Source organism: Podarcis gaigeae (genome assembly GCF_964106915.1).
Source record: "Podarcis gaigeae genome assembly, chromosome: 7".
Classification (NCBI taxonomy): domain Eukaryota; kingdom Metazoa; phylum Chordata; class Lepidosauria; order Squamata; family Lacertidae; genus Podarcis; species Podarcis gaigeae.
In genome coordinates this window covers 17,060,621-17,079,379 of record NC_139683.1, presented here as the reverse complement: position 1 = coordinate 17,079,379, position 18,759 = coordinate 17,060,621, and the positions used below count along the sequence as shown (strand labels likewise).

General features: G+C 45.0%; 1 protein-coding gene across 1 annotated transcript in view; it reads left to right on the top strand.

Annotated features, from left to right (window-relative positions):
* The window catches only part of AARD (alanine and arginine rich domain containing protein), a 571,840-nt gene extending 557,019 nt beyond the window's left edge, over positions 1-14,821 (top strand). Inside the window, exons 2-3 of the mRNA XM_083749496.1 lie at positions 11,605-11,954; positions 13,944-14,821. Of these exons, the coding sequence (XP_083605622.1) occupies positions 11,706-11,954; positions 13,944-14,084 (390 nt within the window). The 5' untranslated portion in view covers positions 11,605-11,705 and the 3' untranslated portion in view covers positions 14,085-14,821. The remainder of the gene's footprint in view (positions 1-11,604; positions 11,955-13,943) is intronic.
* The last annotated feature ends 3,938 nt before the right edge of the window (positions 14,822-18,759 follow it).

The following is an 18,759-nucleotide window of genomic DNA, read 5'->3' as shown; positions in this document are numbered from 1 at the left end:
TTCAGGTGTAAAAGTTGCAAAGGAAAATGCAAAGCCTTTTCCAGCTACGGTGCTGCAGCGATACCTAGGGGAATTCTACCTTCTATGTGACTTAAAGGCATATGCAGCCTTCCAGGGCCTGAACAACAGCAGTTCATTATTCTGCTTTCTTTTTAGTCTGCCTTTTGTCCCCGTGACCAACATTCACTTTCCACACTGAGCCGCCAGTTCCTGCGTTCGCCAGTAGGCTGCCTCGTTTACTTGTCTTTCTGCTGCCCTACAAAAAGTGACTGGCTCACATGTTAACTGTTTAAGTAGCTGCTTCAAAGTAGCTGTTTTACTACAAAGGAATTTCAGAAATAGACTGGAAAGAGAAGCTGCTGAATTGCAATTTATCACCAAACTTAAAACCATGGAGACACCTGGTCTGAACAAAGACCTTGGATTCTTATCTCATTATACATGACAAAGCCATCTTTCACCTTCTCACCCCTTGCTTTTTCCTGTAAGACCTATTGCAGTTGTTAAGAGTCGTCAACAGGCTCATCACAGCTGTCTGCCAATCACCCATTCCCACCACCCTTCTGAGTAATACCCCTCCCCACCTTCTCACTATATAGAAGGGTCTGGAAACTTCTGTTTCAGTGTATCTGAAGAAGTGTGAATGCACACGAAAGCTCATACAAAGAAATAACATAGTTGGTCTTTAATGTGCTACTGGAAGGAAATTTGTTTTGTTTTGACTATGGCAGACTAACACGGCTACCTATCTGTAAATGTTAACTCCTGTTCGTGCCTTACCTGCAGCTTGATAGGCACTCCTCAAATACAGTACAGTGGTACCTCGGGTTACAGACACTTCAGGTTACAGACTCCGCTAACCCAGAAATATACCCCGAGTTAAGAACTTTGCTTTAGGATGAGAATAGAAATCGTGCTCTGGCGGCACGGCAGCAGCAGGGGGCCCCACTAGCTAAAGTGGTACCTCAGGTTAAGAACAGTTTCAGGTTATGAACGGACCTCCAGAACGAATTAAGTTCTTAACCCGAGGTACCACTGTATGTTGAAATGGGCTTCTGTGATAAGTAAAACCCAGTGGCAGCTTTACAAGGAGTCGACAGGTGACAAAGAGGACTTGGCCTTCAGCACACCTCCTGAAATTGGTGCTGCTGCTCAGAAAAAAAAAAGCTGGACACACTAATGTCAAACAAAGTTGTCAATAAATAAATTAAGAAATAAATGTGATCATGGTGCCAAAAGATTTTTTGCTGTTTAAAGCCACCACCTGTGGTTTTATGTTTGAGCAATCTATAGGAAAATGGAAAGATGGAGATCTGGACAATTTGATGACCCAGTGCTAGGGCTGACCCTTCCTTTACGCCGAGTGAAGCATATAGATGTCAAAGAACAGAACTGTGTGTGGCACTGCATCTTGCTAGCCTCTTGCCCTCAGATGCAGAGGAAGATGCTGTCAAAATACGCAGCAAAAGGGGTTCCCAGTATAAGCAACTGAAAAACAAACTCACAGGAACTCACATATTATGAGAACAAGCAAAGAGAAACAAAACGTATCAAGGTCACTAGATAATAAGAAACAAAGTACACCATATTTATTCACCGAGATTATCCAAGGAGTCCACTACAAGCAGGTCACAAAGCAATTCTGCAGTGAACATGGAGCAAGAGTTTCAGGATTAAAACTTGTTTCATGCATCTTCAACCAATCGAGAGTAGGCATGCATTTTGCCTAGGCCCCCACCTACCTCAAATAAAACATCTGGCCCACAGAAACTGAACAGTCATGTAAAATGAGTTTATTTGATATGTTTGCTTATTCTGCATTGTGTATTCTGTTTCTGTTCATTATGGAGAACCCAGGATCGTTAGAGAACTTGCTCTACCCCATCTGACTTCTGAGATTGCTCACAGCATTGTCCATATATTTTGAGGCTATTTTCACAGTCTTAAGAGCTGAAAGTTCCCTTTTGAAAATATGAAAGCTCATTATTTTCAGGCTGCTGAAGGTTGTGTCCCATCCCAAACTCTGCCCTCAAACAGCTCTAGCCTTAAGTATACCACCAGCTATAAATACCATCAGAAACTCCATTAGGCTACCCAGTTTGGTTGCCATACATTATGAACTGCTTAGAGACCACAAATCCCTAAAACGGATGGACTTGGAGCTGAGAGCTCCATTAATCTGTCTACCCTAATAAATGGGGAAATGCTATTAAGCATGTGCTACAAACATTCTGTGTTACACTCCAGTCCTATATATTATCAGAAATGGGGTCCCATTGATTAAATAGGTCTTACTCCTCAGTTAATTGCGTATGGGATTGCAGACCTAAACACACATCGTGGGGTGTATGGCTGTTTACTCTGTATCCATTGCGCTCCCACTGCTGGTTTGGGAAGCAGGGCTACACACTTTGGCAACCGCAATCCATATCTCTCCCTCATCCAGCATTTCGGTTCTTATGAAATGCTAAATTTGTATGCATTTTCCCCAACAACCAACATTGACCTGAATTTACCTGCATTTCAGGCTGGTAATGCATGCAACAGTCTTTGGTTAGAAACATGGCAGAGTAATGCCTGCAGTGAACATTAATCTGAAATAAGCCCCTGTCTACTGATTCAGGGACTGCACTCCCGTCTGTCTGTAGAACTCTGGACTAAAACATGGCAGCCAGGGTGCTATGTGGCCCTTCAGGTCTCTTTATCTGGCCCCCAGGACCCACCCCAGGCCACAAACCTCCTCTTGAATTAATAATGCATCTTTCTTGCCTGAATGGAGGATGCTGTGTGTGCAGAAACCTCTGTGAGATAGCTTAGGCTGAGGGACTGTGACTGGACCAAGGTCACCCAGCAAGTTTTATGGCTGAGCAGGTCTCTCAGGCCCACATCTGACCATCACCAGCTTTTCTCAACCTTGGGTCCCCAGATATTATTGAACTCCAACTCCCATCATTCCTGACCACTGGCCACGCTGGCTAAGAATGATGGGAGTTGTAGCACAACAACATTTAGGGACTCAAGGCTGAGAAAGGCTTCAATGGCTGATACACCGCACTGGCACATCATGGCGGCGGGAAAGAGCTAAACTCTTCCTCCTTGCTTCATGTTTCCCAAATGCCTGTTGGGAACCCTAAACCTGATATTTACACTTGAAATCTGCACATCAGTTGCATTTGCACATTCTGTAGGGTGAGCAACAGAGAAGAGAAAAGGGGGATTGTAGGAAATGGATCAGGATATTTTATTTAAAATGCTTGGGACCCCAATGATCTGATGGACACAAACAGTTCTAGTTTGCTGAAAGACTTGCAGGATTTTGGCATTTTCTGACAAACTCTTTCAGCAAAATCTGTTGTTCCGTCTGAGTCAGAGGTTGCATCAGATAGAGCCTTTCAGTAACTGTTGAAGAGACCTTGCTCTGGGTGTTCCAAGCTGCTGCTGATAAGATTATTCAGGGCTACAAAAGACCTTGGGGACTTTGTGTGAAATCTGAAGCTCTGACTGAATTTAAAGATAGTGTGATAGACTGTGAAATCCGCTGTAGAAAAATGGCAAGCAGCCAGCTAAGAGACCACAGTTAAGATGGCCTTGTGTACTTCTAGCCAAAGGAAAGCACTCTTTTGGTTTAAAGATAAAGAACCACGAGAGTATTGAGAGCAAGTGTGGTGTAGTGGTTAGAGTGCTGGACCCTGGGAGAGGAGGGTTCAAATCCCCACTCAACCATGAAACTTGCTGGGTGACCTTGGGCCTGCCACAGTTCTCATCCTGACCTGCTTTACAGGGTTGTTGTGAGAATAAAACAGGTGTGGGGGAGAGCCATTTGTGCCATCTTGAGGTCACTGGATTTTATATTTCAATAATAAATAATAAAGGCAGACCCTCTAATTGTCCCTATTTTCCAGGGACAGTCCCAGATTTACAGAGGTTGTCCCAGTTTCTGATTTGATTCTAGAATGTCCTGCTTTTCCTTAGGACGTCTCTATTTTCATCAGAGAAATGTTGGAGGGTATGGAGTTTTGTGACCCCCGAGCCAAGGAGATAACTAACTATACAACCTTTAGAAGACTTCTGAAGGCAGCCCTGTATAGGGAAGCTTTTTAATGTTTGATGTTTTATTATGCTTTTATATATGTTGGAAACCACCCAGCATGGCTGGAGCAACCCAGTCAGATGGGTGGGATGTAGTAGTAGTTGTTGTTGTTTAGTCATTTTGTTGAGTCCGACTCTTCGTGACCCCATGGACCAGAGCATGCCAGGCACTCCTGTCTTCTACTGCCTCCTGCAGTTTGGTCAAACTCATGTTCGTAGCTTCAAGAACACTGTCCAACCATCTCGACCTCTGTCGTCCCCTTCTCCTTGTGCCCTCCATCTTTCCCAACATCAGGGTCTTTCCCAGGGAGTCTTCTCTTCTCATGAGGTGGCCAAAGTATTGGAGCCTCAGCTTCACGATCTGTCCTTCCACTGAGCACTCAGGGCTGATTTCCTTAAGAATGGATAGGTTGGATCTTCTTGCAGTCCATGGGACTCTCAAGAGTCTCCTCCAGCACCATAATTCAAAAGCATCAATTCTTCGGCAATCAGCCTTCTTTATGGTCCAGCTCTCACTTCCATACATCACTACTGGGAAAACCATAGCTTTTACTATTGTACCTTGTAGTAGTAGTAGTAGTAGTAATAGAATAGGATGTCCCTTTTTTCACCGGAGAAATGTTGGAGGGTATGTAAAAGTAGATGCCATACTCTAAAATAACAGTAAGTTGCCCATCAATAGCTAGCACCTAACAGCAGACACTATAGTGAAATATATTTCTATGTATTTCTAATTGGGGAAGGAAATGAAGAACACATAACAATGTTTTTAAAGGGCAACAAATTGGAAGAAAACAGGGACTAATTTAAAAATGGCAGTTACCGGAAAATAGGGAACATTCTTGATAGCTTTACAACCTGTTTAAAAAAACTACATCAAAAAATCAGATCAGAAGAATATTCAGAAAAATAGGGTGGGCCTTAAAAGTTAGATCTCAAATGTCAAATGCTGTGTATCAACCATTTATAATATCAGTTTTGTCCCAATGCCAGGAAAAAAAACAACCAATCAATTTTATTGCACACAGCCTTTAAATACAAGATGAAACACCAACATCATACAAGTTGTAACCAGAAACAAATTGAAATATATGGGACACACACAGAAGAGAAAGCCAACCTGAACTGCACTTAAAGTGACACAAGCTTTGTAGCAAAAAAACACCCCCAAATAAATCTAGCAACTGCCTCCATTATTGCTTGTAGTATCAGCCAGCAATTCAGCCAAATACCACTCAAAAGTCTTTCCTGGGTATTTTAGTAAGAAGTAAATAATCTGTTTCACTCATCTCTGAAAAAGTTACATACAAAATATAACAGGTATTGGCAGTTTTACTGCTCCATTCATTATGTATGTTTAGGGAAGTTTTTAATGTTTGATTTTTTTATTATGTTTTTATTGTTCTGTTGGGGGCCACCCAGAGTGGCTGGGGAAACCCAGCCAGATGGGTGTGGTATAAATTATTATTATTATTATTATTATTATTATTATTATTATTATTATTATTATCACATTTGTGCTCACGATTGGGCAATCATACGCCATCTTGCTTTCAGTACTGCTACGAGCAGATCCAGGTTATTGAATTGGTATTTGTTTCTCTTGCACCTGGAAACCTGGCACGGGTGGCCTCTGAAGTGAAGACTGGTGCATTAGGGTGAATGAGGCATTGCACCAGCAACCTCAGTCTGCCCTCAAAGAGCTCCCACTTATCTGTCTTCTAAATGACAACCAGCCCAGTGGGTGGCTCTGCCTGTCGCTTCCTCTGGCTCCCCCTACTGTTGGCCTCCCTAACTGCTGCCCTAACCATTTTTATGGGTACCAGCCACTACTAGTGGCCAGTTCATTCTCCACATTAGGACCGAGACCTGGACCAACTTAAATCATGGCTCTGCTTCAGGCTCCATTGGTTCTTTCTTTCCTTTCTGAGGAAAGCAGAACTGTGCCGTAAGCCTCTTTAGAGCTCTGCTGCTGGTAGACTTCACAGAGCAGAGTCATTCATCAATCTAGATATAATTTCCCTCAGATATTTTCATTTGCGTGTTAACGGCCAGATTGTTCCATAGCTTTGACTGATCTTATTTTGTCTAGAAATTCTGTTCTCTTTCTCAATGGCTGGCAGACGTCCATGTATGTTAATCCATTATCTCCCCTTCCAGAAGCAAAGTCAAAGATATATCTGCCAAGCAAGCCTGCTGCACTTTGCACAGATTTGAGAGACTTCTCTGGATGTGGTCCCCATTTAAGTCCAAGGGAGCTCTGCTTACATTCAGTGCCTGAGGGTTCTGTTACTGTGTCTTTTCTGACACTTGCTTATAATAATTATAATTTATTATTTATACCCTGCCCATCTGGCTGGGCATCCCCAGCCGCTCTGGGCAGCTTCCAACAAAATATTAAAATATAGTAGTGCATCAAACATTAAAATCTTCCCTAAACAGGGCTGCCTTCAGATGTCTTCTAAAAGTCTGGTAGTTGTTATTCTCTTTGACATCTGGTGAGAGGGTGTTCCACAGGGCAGGTGCTACTACCAACAAGGCCCTCTGCCTGGTTCCCTGTAACTTGGCTTCTCGCAGTGAGGGAACCACCAGAAGGCCCTTGTCGCTGGACCTCAGTGTCCAGGTAGAACGATGAGGGTGGAGACGCTCCTTCATGTTATTGATCTGCCCTGGGGAATATATGGGGAAATGTTCTTCTGGATTTATTCAGAAATTTCCTCTCTCTTCCTCCTCCACATGTGGCATATTCGCAAATAACTGTTGAAGTCGATGGAAATTCCTGTGTGCAATGCAGTCAATCATGACCACTCCCTCTCTATCCAGTAGCAATTCCTAGGCTGCATCTGTTGTTCTGAGCTTGAGCTTGAAGTGGTATATAGCACTTTAAGCAGCCATGGCTTCCCCCAAAGTATCTTGGGAATTGCAGTTGTTAAGGATGCTGAGAATTGTTAGAAGACCTCTCACAGGCTGAGAGACCCCTCACAGGGTGACAAGCCCCAGAGCTCCCCACAAAGAAGGATGCCTTGTTAAAACGCTCTGAAAATTGTAGCTCTCTGAGGTGTAAGAGTGCTTTAGAATAATGGGGCAGATGCAACCACATGTTGTCTTGTTTTGTTTACCATCCTGCTTTGCTTTTCAGTTTCACAGAGGTATTTGGTTGACCACAGCTGGAGCAAAACATACCCTTGATTTAGCCCAGGGATGTCCAACAGGTAGAATCGTGATCTACTGGTAGGTGTCCGTGGTAGATTACTGGACCCTCCCCCCACCCAAAAAAGCTCAACAGCTCAACAACTTTGGCTCCCTTGAAAGTTGGACACGCCTGATCTAGCCTATGCAATAAGGACAGCCCTACCATTAAACAAAGTGAGGCAGCCGACTCAGGCAGCGATGTTAAGAGGGAAGCAGCAAGGGCAGCTCCCACCCTCCCGAGTTGGCAGCCCTACTGTGGCAGTGCTTGCACAGCGCGGACCTGAGCTGAAGTGTCACAGACAGTGCCCCTGAGCAAGCAGGCAGAGATAAGCAGGCTTGGCATATGTGCAAAATTTGCTCTGCTCAATGGACACCCACTGCCGTAGGCCAGCGTTTGTTTGAGCAGGCCAACAGGATGGGCATTGAAGAGTTGGAGGACAGAACCATAGACTCAGCTATACAGCTGCAAATAAAACATTTTAAGTCAGGCACCCCCAAACTCGGCCCTCCAGATGTTTTGGGACTACAACGCCCATCATCCCTAGCTAACAGGACCAGTGGTCAGGGATGATGGGAATTGTAGTCCCAAAACATCTAGAGGGCCCAGTTTGGGGATGCCTTTTTAAAGTGTTTTAAGTGCAATATACAATATGACACTAGGTGGCGATGGTGAGCCTTATGGAAAATTCAGTGATTTTTTTTAAACCCTTAAAAAAAAAAAAAGCATTTTCAGAATGGTTTTTATATGTTTGTGGATTCCACTTGTGTGTGCCCTCAGCTCGCCTGCCAGTCCAGTTGGCTTTTTCAGGCATGATCTTATCCTTTGCACCAAAATATCTTACGTTACCCCTGACTCAAAGGCTGTGCATGCACCATAAACGTAAAACACATGACCCCCCCCAAAAAAAACCCTGTAGTTTGTTGAAGATGCTGGGAATGAAAACCTCTGTGTGTGCTGCACTTCAGTTCCTAGAATGATTTTGGGGGCAAGCCATGTGCTTTAGATGTGTTTTGAACACCACTTAAATAATGAATATTTACAAACCACTGAATTTAAAGCACCAACCGCTTTTCATTCTCGTTTCTTTTGGCAATTGTTTTATACGTACATTTGACTGTGGTGTGCAGCAGAACCTTCTGTAGATCTACGAAAATAAATAAAAACTATAGATTGATATTACTGCATGTATCTTCTGAAGGTTCCCTCATGCAGGTAGCTCCCTCAACAACAAAGAGTTGAGGTTTATTGCAGAAGGCCCAAACCAGTACAGTGGTACCTCAGGTTACATATGCTTCAGGTTACAGACTCTGCTAACCCAGAAAAAGTATCTCAGGTTCAGAACTTTGCTTCAGGATGAGAACAGAAATCTCGCAGCAGCGGGAGGCCCCATTAGCTAAAGTGGTAACTCAGGTTAAGAACAATTTCAGGTTAAGAATGGACCTCCAGAACTAATTAAGTTTTTAGCCCGAGGTACCACTGTATTTAGGGGACGCAGGTGGCGCTGTGGGTTAAAGCCTCAGCGCCTAGGACTTGCCGATCGAAAGGTCGGCGGTTCGAATCCCTGCGGCGAGGTGCGCTCCCGCTGCTCGGTCCCAGCGCCTGCCAACCTAGCAGTTCGAAAGCACCTCCGGGTGCAAGTAGATAAATAGGGACCGCTTACCAGCAGGAAGGTAAACGGCGTTTCCGTGTGCGGCTCTGGCTCGCCAGAGCAGCGATGTCACGCTGGCCACGTGACCCGGAAGTGTCTCCGGACAGCGCTGGCCCCTGGCCTCTTAAGTGAGATGGGCGCACAACCCCAGAGTCTGTCAAGACTGGCCCGTACGGGCAGGGGTACCTTTACCTTTACTACCACTGTATTTGGCCTTGACTTGTTGCTAAGATCCATTTGGCAGAAACAATCCATGCATCCACATTGTATCACTCCTTCCTTCCCTCCCACCCACCTCCTGCTGCAAGGAGGGTTTTGGGGTTTTTTTGTGGTGAAAAATCTGCTGACATTGTTAAAGAAATTGAGAAGAGCTCTTGTAGCTTGTTCCAGTTTATAGTCTGGGAACTTCATTTCCACAACAAAAAGGCTAAATCCTTCCCTTCAAATATGTGGCTGTTTCACGCTGTCCTTAAGTGTTTTGCATCATAATTGCATTTGTGTACTTGGTGGGCCTTTCCATTAGCTCCGGACTATGTGGGGTGCCCCATGAAAAGGACAAATGTGCAATAAGTTACTCTAATTTATTTTGTAGCCTTGCAATTTGCAAGACTGCAAGGCTTGGGAGAAAATGGGGGGGGGGGGTTGACCTAGTTTACCTAGCCTAAATGATGGCAAATAAGGAGAGAATCCTACTCTGTTCACCATTTCTGCTTAACGGAGGACTTATTTGCTTAAGTCCCACAGCTATTTACACTCCCTTGTTGTTTTTTCCCTCTTTTGAGGAGTCGTAGACCAGGTCACACGACCAAACAGCAGCCTGTGGGCCTCTCTGAAGGGGTTATCACACAGAAGATGGAACACAGGGGCAGATTAAGACCTTTAGAGGCCCTAAGCACTTAAAAGATTTTGGTGCCCTCATATATATCTAATTCAAAATATAACCAATAATAACCAATAAAATAACATTTTGATTTTTGAAATGAAATAAAATGTACAGGAAGACGGAAAATAATGTTTCTTCCACTTTATTTATATTTGAAAGAATATAAATGTTTTTTCTCCTGTTTTTTCTAACTGCAAAGTCTTTGATCAGATCCTCCAGACTAATTTTACGTAACACATTTTTTTCTATACATAGTACGAGAGAAGGCATCTAGCCTGCCTTGATGCATTGTTCGGTTGCTCAGCTGAGCAATTTGCGACCATTAATGTTAAAAATCTGGCAATGGACATTTTCTGTGGGGGACACGCTTCCTTTGATGCCTTAAGCACATGCTTATTTTGCCTAATGGTTAATGCAGCTCTGATGGAGTCTGTTGCTCCCAATGAGTGGAAGTTGCAGAGAAGTAGATTTTGACTAAAAAGAAGGGGGAAATTGATTTTATTTATTAATTTAGGGCATTTATAATCTACCTTTTTTCTCTCTGAGGAGTTCAAGGTCGTGTCCATGGTTCTCCCCTTCCAAATGTAATCCTCACAAAAACCCTAGGAGGTTAGTTAGGCTGAGAGGCAGTGAATGGCCCAAGACCACCCAGTGAGCTTCATGGCTAAGTGGGGATTTGAACCCTGGCCTCCCAGGCCCTAGTCTGAAACTCTAACCACTGTACCACACTGTTGTTGTTTTTTTGTTCAAAGCAGTGGTTCCCAAGCACCCGTCCACATGGACCACTTGGAAGATGGCTGAGAGTCCCGGTGGCAACTGTAATACACTGCACTAGATGGTGTATGATTATGAATTGTATTTTTAGGACTTCTTTTATTTATTGTATATTGCATTGCCATCTCAGGCCCACAGAATGCAAATTGTAATGCAATATGAGAAATGCAAAAAGAGATAAAGACACGATTAATATGACTATTTAATGCTGTGGACATGACATCTCCTGTCTTCCACCACAGATCCACAGATGCAACACTGCAGGCCACATGGATGAAGATCATGGACCATTGGTGGTCCATGGATCACCGTGTGGAAATCCCTACTTTAGAGCAGCCGCCTCCTGTGCTTCAGCCAAAAAGGCTCCCAGAGCAGTTTACGTTCAATCAATTAAAAGGAGTTCCCACCTGCAGGTTTACAGCATAAAAGGAAAAAGGGAGGAAAGAGGGGGGAAATGAGAACTTAAGCAGTGCTTGTAGAGTGGGTTTTTACTTTAATAACTTGCATTATTTAATAATAAAACTATGAATAAAAGCTATTATTTAATAGCAACAAAACACAATTACTAATCCCTTTCCTTGTAATTTTGATTATATAGTTTTAATTCTATTACTGTTCAAGTGTTTTTCAATGATTTCTCCCGTTCAGTTTTGAGCAGTATTAATAAGGATATAACAACCTATTAATATATAATCATAACAAAGTATTAATAAGGATATAAAAACCACCACCACAGTTATTATTGCATCGAAACTAAAAACCGTTCCGATGCACGAAGTGGTGTTATTTCTACATTTCCTCAGCTGCGCATCTCCTTCAAGCAGAACCCAGACCGGGCCAGGGGTCGGTTCCCAAGCGTGAGAAACGCCTCTCCACTCCCCTCTCCTCTCCCACTTTCTTTGGAATGACATCGGGGGTGGGAGGAGGTGAAGATGTTTTGTTTTTTTCCCTGGAGAAAAGGAGCCGCGCTGGCCAGGGGCTAGGAAACAAAAGGCCTGGCCTGGGAGGAGGAGGAAGAGGAGAGGAGAGTGCTTGTTGTTGGAGTGAGGCTGGCAGCAGAGATCTGCGCTCCAGCTCTCCAATTCCCCACATCCTTGCCCGACGACCGGGCCGGCCTGATGGATCCCACCAGGACGAGCGCCGAGCAGGCTGCCTGCGAGGAAGCTTTTTGCAGCTCGCTGCTGGACGACATCAAGCAGAGGCTGCTGCACGCCTTCCGGGGACCGGGGGGAGCCGCCGCGCCCCAGCAGCTGCTGATGCCGTCCAGGCCCGCGGCGCTTTGCAAAGGCAGAAGCGTCGAGGTGGCCCGGGAGGAAGCGCGCAGGGCGCACGTCGAGGGCGCTATTGCCTGGCTCCGGGTGGAACTGGTGAGTGATTGGGAGGCGGGTTATTCTAGAGATATTTTATTAGATATTTAGGTATACTTCGCCTTACCCCACCCCCTAGGACGCGGGTGGCACTGTGGGTTAAACCACAGAGCCTAGGGCTTGTTGATCAGAAGGTTGGTGGTTCCACTCCCCGCGATGGCGTGAGCTCCCTCCCGTTGTTCGGTCCCAGCTCCTGCCAACCTAGCAGTTTGAAAGCACGTCAAAGTTGCAAGTAGATAAATAGGTACCGCTCCTGCGGGAAGGTAAACGGTGTTTCTGTGTGCTGCTCTGGTTCCCTCGGCCAATAAAGCCAGATGAGCGCTGCAACCCCAGAGTCAGTCACGACTGGACCTAATGGTCAGGGGTCCCTTTACCCCACCCCCAAGAGGCTTACAGATGAAAACAAGAATTGCAAAAAGCATAGAACTGGAGATTTGGAAGGAATGGAAGGCGGGTTTCCAACTAATCCAAGCCCCTTGCCATGCAGAAATCTCAACTAGCTCATATCTGACAGATGGCCACCCAACCATAGCTGTCAATGTTTCCCCTTTTTAAGGGAAACTCCCTTATTCCGAATAGGATTCCTTGCAAGAAAAGGGAAAAGTTGACAGCTATGCACCCAACCTCTGCCTGATAACCTTCAAGGAAGGAGAGTCCATCGCTTCTAGTGGGAGTCTGTTCCGCAGTCAAACAGCTCTTACCACCAGAAAGTTCTTCTTGATGTTAAGTCAGAATCTCCTTCTGTGTGGCTTGAAGCCATCAGTTCAGAGCAGAAGGAAACAAGTTTGCTCCGTCTTCCATGGGACCAGGGTTCAAATCCAGGCTTGGCCATGAAGCTCACTGAGTGGCCAGGGGCTGGTCGCTGCCACTCAGCCTAATCTACCTCGCAGGGTTGGGGTGGGCGGGACCTGACATCTTTCCGCAGGGCCTACAAGACAGAGTTGTTCCACCAGGCCTTTGGTCAGGGCGCAGCCTGACTCCTTCCTCTGGCAACCTGCACAGAATTTTGCTTAATCGGTTGCCATCAATTTGATTTTAATTAATTTTTATAATGAAATATTTTTAGAATGTGTGATTATTTGACTGTTTGATTATTTGATTGTTGTTAGCCGCCCTGAGCCCAGCTTCGGCTGGGGAGCGCGGGATATAAATAAAATTTATTATTATTATTATTATTATTAGAGGAGCAGGAGAACCACATAAGCCGCCTTGAGCTCCTTAGAGAGAAAGGAAGGGTATAAATGCAATAAATGATAACCAGTTTAGGGAGAGGAGGAGCAAAGTCTGCAGATCATAGAAGGATTAGAGCTGCAACTCCCCAGTACAGGGACTTGCCTTGATGAGGATCAGGCAGTGTGTATGTTAACAATTGGAGACATTAATGCTGGAAATGGAAGAGGAGAGAGTGCTCTCCTGCTTGAATCCTACTTGCAAGTTTTTTTGAATAGTTAACTTCACTGACACAGGTGTTTTTATTGCTGACCTACTCCTGGTTCCGGCTCGCGACACTTGTTCTCTCCATGTGAGCAGGAGCTCGAAAACGGTGGAGTTACCAATCATAGAATAGAATCCTAGAATTGTGGCGTTCGAAGGGACCCCCAGAGGCATCTAGTCCAACCCCCAGGTATCTCAGCTGAAGCACCCATGACAGATAGCCGCCCAACCCCTGCTTTAAAAAAATATATATCAGCCAGAACTTGCCATTGTCCATATGTAGAAGCCATGCAGATAGATGATCATCCAAACATCTGCAGACGACAGCTGGGTGGCGCTGATGGGAGTTGTAGTTTCTGTTGCTCTGTAATGAGGAAAATCCGCCCTGCCCCTGATCAGGAGCCCCCCCTTTTTTTAACCTACTCCAACTACATGCAGTCCAGGAATGGATTTGGACACTGACACAATGCCAGGGCTAAGCGCTGGCACTAATTAAGCCCTTCTGGATGGTGATCGCCTGTTAAAAAGTAATTATCGTCTTTTTGTTCTTTGCAGTTGGAGATGAAGTCCCAGAACCACAAGCTTGCCAAAACTTTGCTGGATTTAAGTATGGAAATACAGAGGCTGAGAAACGAAGCTGACGTGCCAACTGCTCTAGAATCAAAGGCCCCGGGCTTTGCTGCAAGCTCAGAATAACGGAGCTGCTGCGTTTCAGGGAGGAAGCCAGAAGACGCAGCACACAATCCCATCGGCGAGCCTAGCAAAATTGGAAGATTATGTTGCACAGTTAGGTCCGAATTGGTTGGGGAACATGGCTTGAATATTAATGAGAACTCCCGTTAACTTGACTGGAGAAGGAATCTTAGTTATTATATGAGAATTCAATGCCTCCTTTGGAGTAGAGGAAAGAATGAGACACCTCCAAAGAATGGAATGTCTGCTATACTTTGCAAATGATTGCTGCCTGTTTAATCTGCTTAGTTCAGAACAAGCGCCACTCGTCAGGTCACTTAAAAGATGGAAGGGCAACACACACACACACACACACACACACACACACACACACAGAAATGCAGTGGTTTAGCAGTTATCTGGATCCTCCATGACAAAAGAGTGAATGAACGATGTCTGTTCCAGACCAAACATTCAGGGCAGTCCCAGACTGCCACTACTAACTTTAGTGGGATTCAGGCATACGCTGACAAATTCAGGTTGTGCAATCCAAGGCGGTTTAGCACTCTTGTGCAACAAGCCCACTTCTCCTGCAAAAGACTGAACCGCCTGCAATAAGGAAAGTAATGCACAGGGAAGCATGGGGTCTCATTGGCTTGATGCAATGCCTTCTGAGCTCCCTGAAAGCAAATGTTCAATAAATAGCTGACCTTGTCTAATATCCCTGCAAACTTTATGCAAGCAAATGGGGTGAACTGTTTTTTTAAAAAGGGTTCTCTAGAGTATCTCACTGTGAAAGCAGGGCACAACTATGATTGTCTCAGTTTTTTATCTGAAAGGCAAAATGTAGCCGGGGGGGGGGGGGGTGGATCTACTACAAAACTAATGAAGCTTCCCCACCCCCTCATAATTTTTATTAGTTTTCAAACAATTCAACAATTTAATTCAATTTCAGTACACTATTCCCACTCTGGGTGGCTCCCAACAAAATATTAAAAACACAATAAAACATTAAACACTTCCCTGTACAGGGCTGCCTTCAGATGTCTTCTCAGTAAACACAAACGTGTCTTTGACTCCATGTCTGGCAAAAGCACACATGAAAGTGTGGTCCTGATTTGACGAGCAAAGGGGGACATGCATGTGGTGTGCTTGTGTAAAACTCCAACTCCCATTGGCCTCCCCACTGCCTGCTCCTGACATCACTGTCCCCATCAGCTGAGATCTGACAGCAGCTGAACTGGCGAGGGCCGTAGCTTACTGGTAGAGCTCTTGCCCAGCATGCGGAAGGTCCCAGGTTCAATCCCCGATGTCTCCAGGTAGGACTGCCTGAATCCCTGCAGAATCATTGCCAGTCTGTGTCTACAGTACTGAGCTAGGTGGGCGTGGTTGGGATAACGCTTACGGTCCAGTTAAAAAAATGCCGGGGGAGATGTGAGTAGTTTAAATCACAAAACCATAGAGTTGGAAGGAATCCTTTGCCCAGCACAGAACTCGAACCCATGACCCTGAGATTAATAAGAGTCTCATGCTCTGCCAACTAAGCTATCGCAGCTTATGAGTGTCAAGCCTAATGAGCAGAGCAGCTCATTCCCAGCGGTCCTAAACCCATGAAAATCAGTTGCCAAGATTGAAAGTCCCCGCCTCCTATACAGCCATCTAAGTCCCATCTCCAGGGCATTTCCTAAGCAATCAGAAACTGTGCCTGCTTGCAGCCAATATTTCCTCCGCCCTTTTCACGCCTCTCCTGGTTCTGGGAGACAGGGGGAAGGGGAGATTGTCACAGCAGGAGACACCCTGGCTTCTTCACCAGCCTCTCCTGATTCTGAACTTCTCTCTGCCACAGACTCTCCCTGCCCACTAAACCCTGTTACCTCTTCAGCTTCCAACACCTCCTCCTCCCAGTCTCCTCTCTCTTCTCCCTGTGACCACTCATCGTTGTCGCTCCACAAATCGCTGGACACTGAGCCTTCTTCCCTTCATGGGTCCCCAGTTGGTTCCTCTCACCATTCCTCTGTGTCTAACCAGTCCATGACAACCCACCACTGAAGGTGCTGGGGCTGGCAGTGATGCTGGAGCCTGCCAAATGGGGACAATTTTGGAAGGGGGCAGCTAGGGGGCACCTTGACAGAGTCCTCTTCACACCTGACGGCAGCCTCATCCTGCAAATGCCATGAGTAAGAAGAAAGGGTGATTCATATGTCTCAAGTCACGGCTGGCGTGTGTTGAAAAACTAATGCAGATGGAGCCCTTAATGAAGAAAATATGAAAAACAGCAGGTAAAAATAGATATCTTCCTTCCTTTTCTTTTTTGAAAAAAACAATAAGTGGATATATACAATGACTGTGCCTTCTTTACCTGAAAGGCACCAACCCCTGAAGAAAATGCTTTTTGTTCAGAGACGGCAGCGCGCAAAACCCACAGAGCGGTTGGTGCCGTTTTCCGTGCGTAAACGGTGAAATATGTGCGCAGACAAACTTTTTAATTAAAATAGTTCTCTCACCCTACGGCTGGTGGCAGAAGTAAGGGTGACAAATGACGACATTTGCAACAACAAGCTGTTAGGGTCCTAAACGCCACGGATTACAAAGCAGCATTAAATCTCTGCGAAAACAAGTTTACAGTCACCTACACAGGGATTATACATAGATGATACTTTTTTTAAAAAAAAAATATTTAATGCTGCAACCAAGCTCAAAAATGCCGTGATTATGAGGCCAGCAAGCCTTGCAGTTACCCATACACTTATACATGCTGGGAGCTTGAAATAATACTGCTTATAAATATTGCAGGCAGTAATCCAGAAATAAGCTTTGCTAGCTAGCCCATTATATCCAGATTTCGTACAATGTGCAAAGTTCACAGGAGACGAGGCTGCTTTGCATACCAGTATTTAAGGTATTCCGAGCTGTGTGATGCTTCCAGCGAGTGAAAGGACCAGCTCCACACAGGGTAGGTGTAGCGAACCTTTCTCCATCCAGATGTTGCAGAACTACATCTCCCATCTGCCCCAGCAAGCATGGACAATGGTCAGGGATGATGGGAGTTGTAGCTCAGCAACGTGCTGGCGATCCAAAGGGTCAGAGCCAACTAAGTCCTACTCAGAGTTGGCCCACTAAAATTAATGGAGCTAAGCTAGTCGTGAAGGGACGCGGGTGGCGCTGTGGGTTAAACCACAGAGCCTAGCACTTGCTGATCAGAAGGTTGGCGGTTCGAATCCCCGTGACGGGGTGAGCTCCTGTTTCTTGGTCCCTGCTCCTGCCAACCTAGCAGTTGGAAAGCACGTCAAAGTGCAAGTAGATAAATAGGTACCACTTCAGCGGGAAGGTAAATGGCGTTTCCGTGTGCTGCTCTGGTTCGCCAGAAGCGGCTTAGTCATGCTGGCCACATGACCCAGAAGCTGTACGCCGGCTGCCTCGGCCAGTAAAGCGAGATGAGCGCCGCAAACCCAGAGTCGGCCACGACTGGACCTAATGGTCAGCGGTCCCTTTACCTTTTTAAGCTAGGCGTGGGCATTACTTTTGATGGGTCTACTCTGAGGAGGGCCAGTTTGGGGCCAAAATGTCTTGGGCTGGCCCTGAGCAAGCTCACCCCCATCCCGGCTTTCTTTGTTTGCAAAGCAGGTATGTGCAGACTTATATGCAGAACCACACCAGTGTAGCTTATTTACTCCATTTACTCTACCTTTTTGCTCCCTCCCAAAATTATGCCCTCCCAAAAGGGAACCTGAGGCAGCTAACAATTATAATCCTGCCCTATACAGAGAACACTTAATGCATCAACTCAGAACAGGATAAAAAGACAACGGTTAATACCTGCAGTATAAAACATCACCCAAACGCCTGGACAATTGTTAATATTTGGGTGGGGTATGTGTGTTGCATTTGAGTTCCCCAGAGACTTTCCCCATATAAATGGAAGAAATGAAATAAAGAAATTGATTAATAAAATGTTGTGAAGATAGTGATTTGGGAAAAATTGAAAAAGAAGGGAGCAGACCAGTAGACCCACTGAAATTAATAGGCACAACTAACTTAGGTTTATTGATTTTGGTGGGTCTACTCTGCATAGGGCTTAGTTGGCTCCAGCTCGGAATCTTCTGAAGTAGCCAACATTTCCAAGGTTCATCCTTCTGAACAGCAGGCATGCTGCCCATCAATTTGATTGGCAGGACAGCATTGGCAGGAGAGGGACCAGAAAGCTATAACGATCTCTACTTCAGCAGAGCTGTAAAAACCAAGCCAGAATTTATGGCACCACTGAAATATTTCTGTCTGCTGCTGTGGAGGTTATTAACTAAAAACAATTCCTCACTGGAGATTTATTTGGCTAAAAACGTGCTGAAATTATTTGCATCAATGAACTGCAATGTCGGTAAAGTTCAGCATAAATACTACAGGAGGGAATTCAAAACTGAGACAGCCAACTAGCTAGATGAAATGCTTCTCTTTCTTAATATATTGCTTTTTTTAAAAAATCCACCCAGAAATAGAATTTAAATCTTATAGAAGCACACACATTCTCCACACAGGCACACCTTGATTCTGAACACAGTAGCACAGCTCAGCCACATGATTTTAACATTCTCTTTCTCTCTTGCACACAAATGCTAATTAACCCAACATACCACTTTGCAAAGAAGCAAACTATAATTTCCCATTATATTGTCTTCATTCAGAAATATATATCACTTTTTTT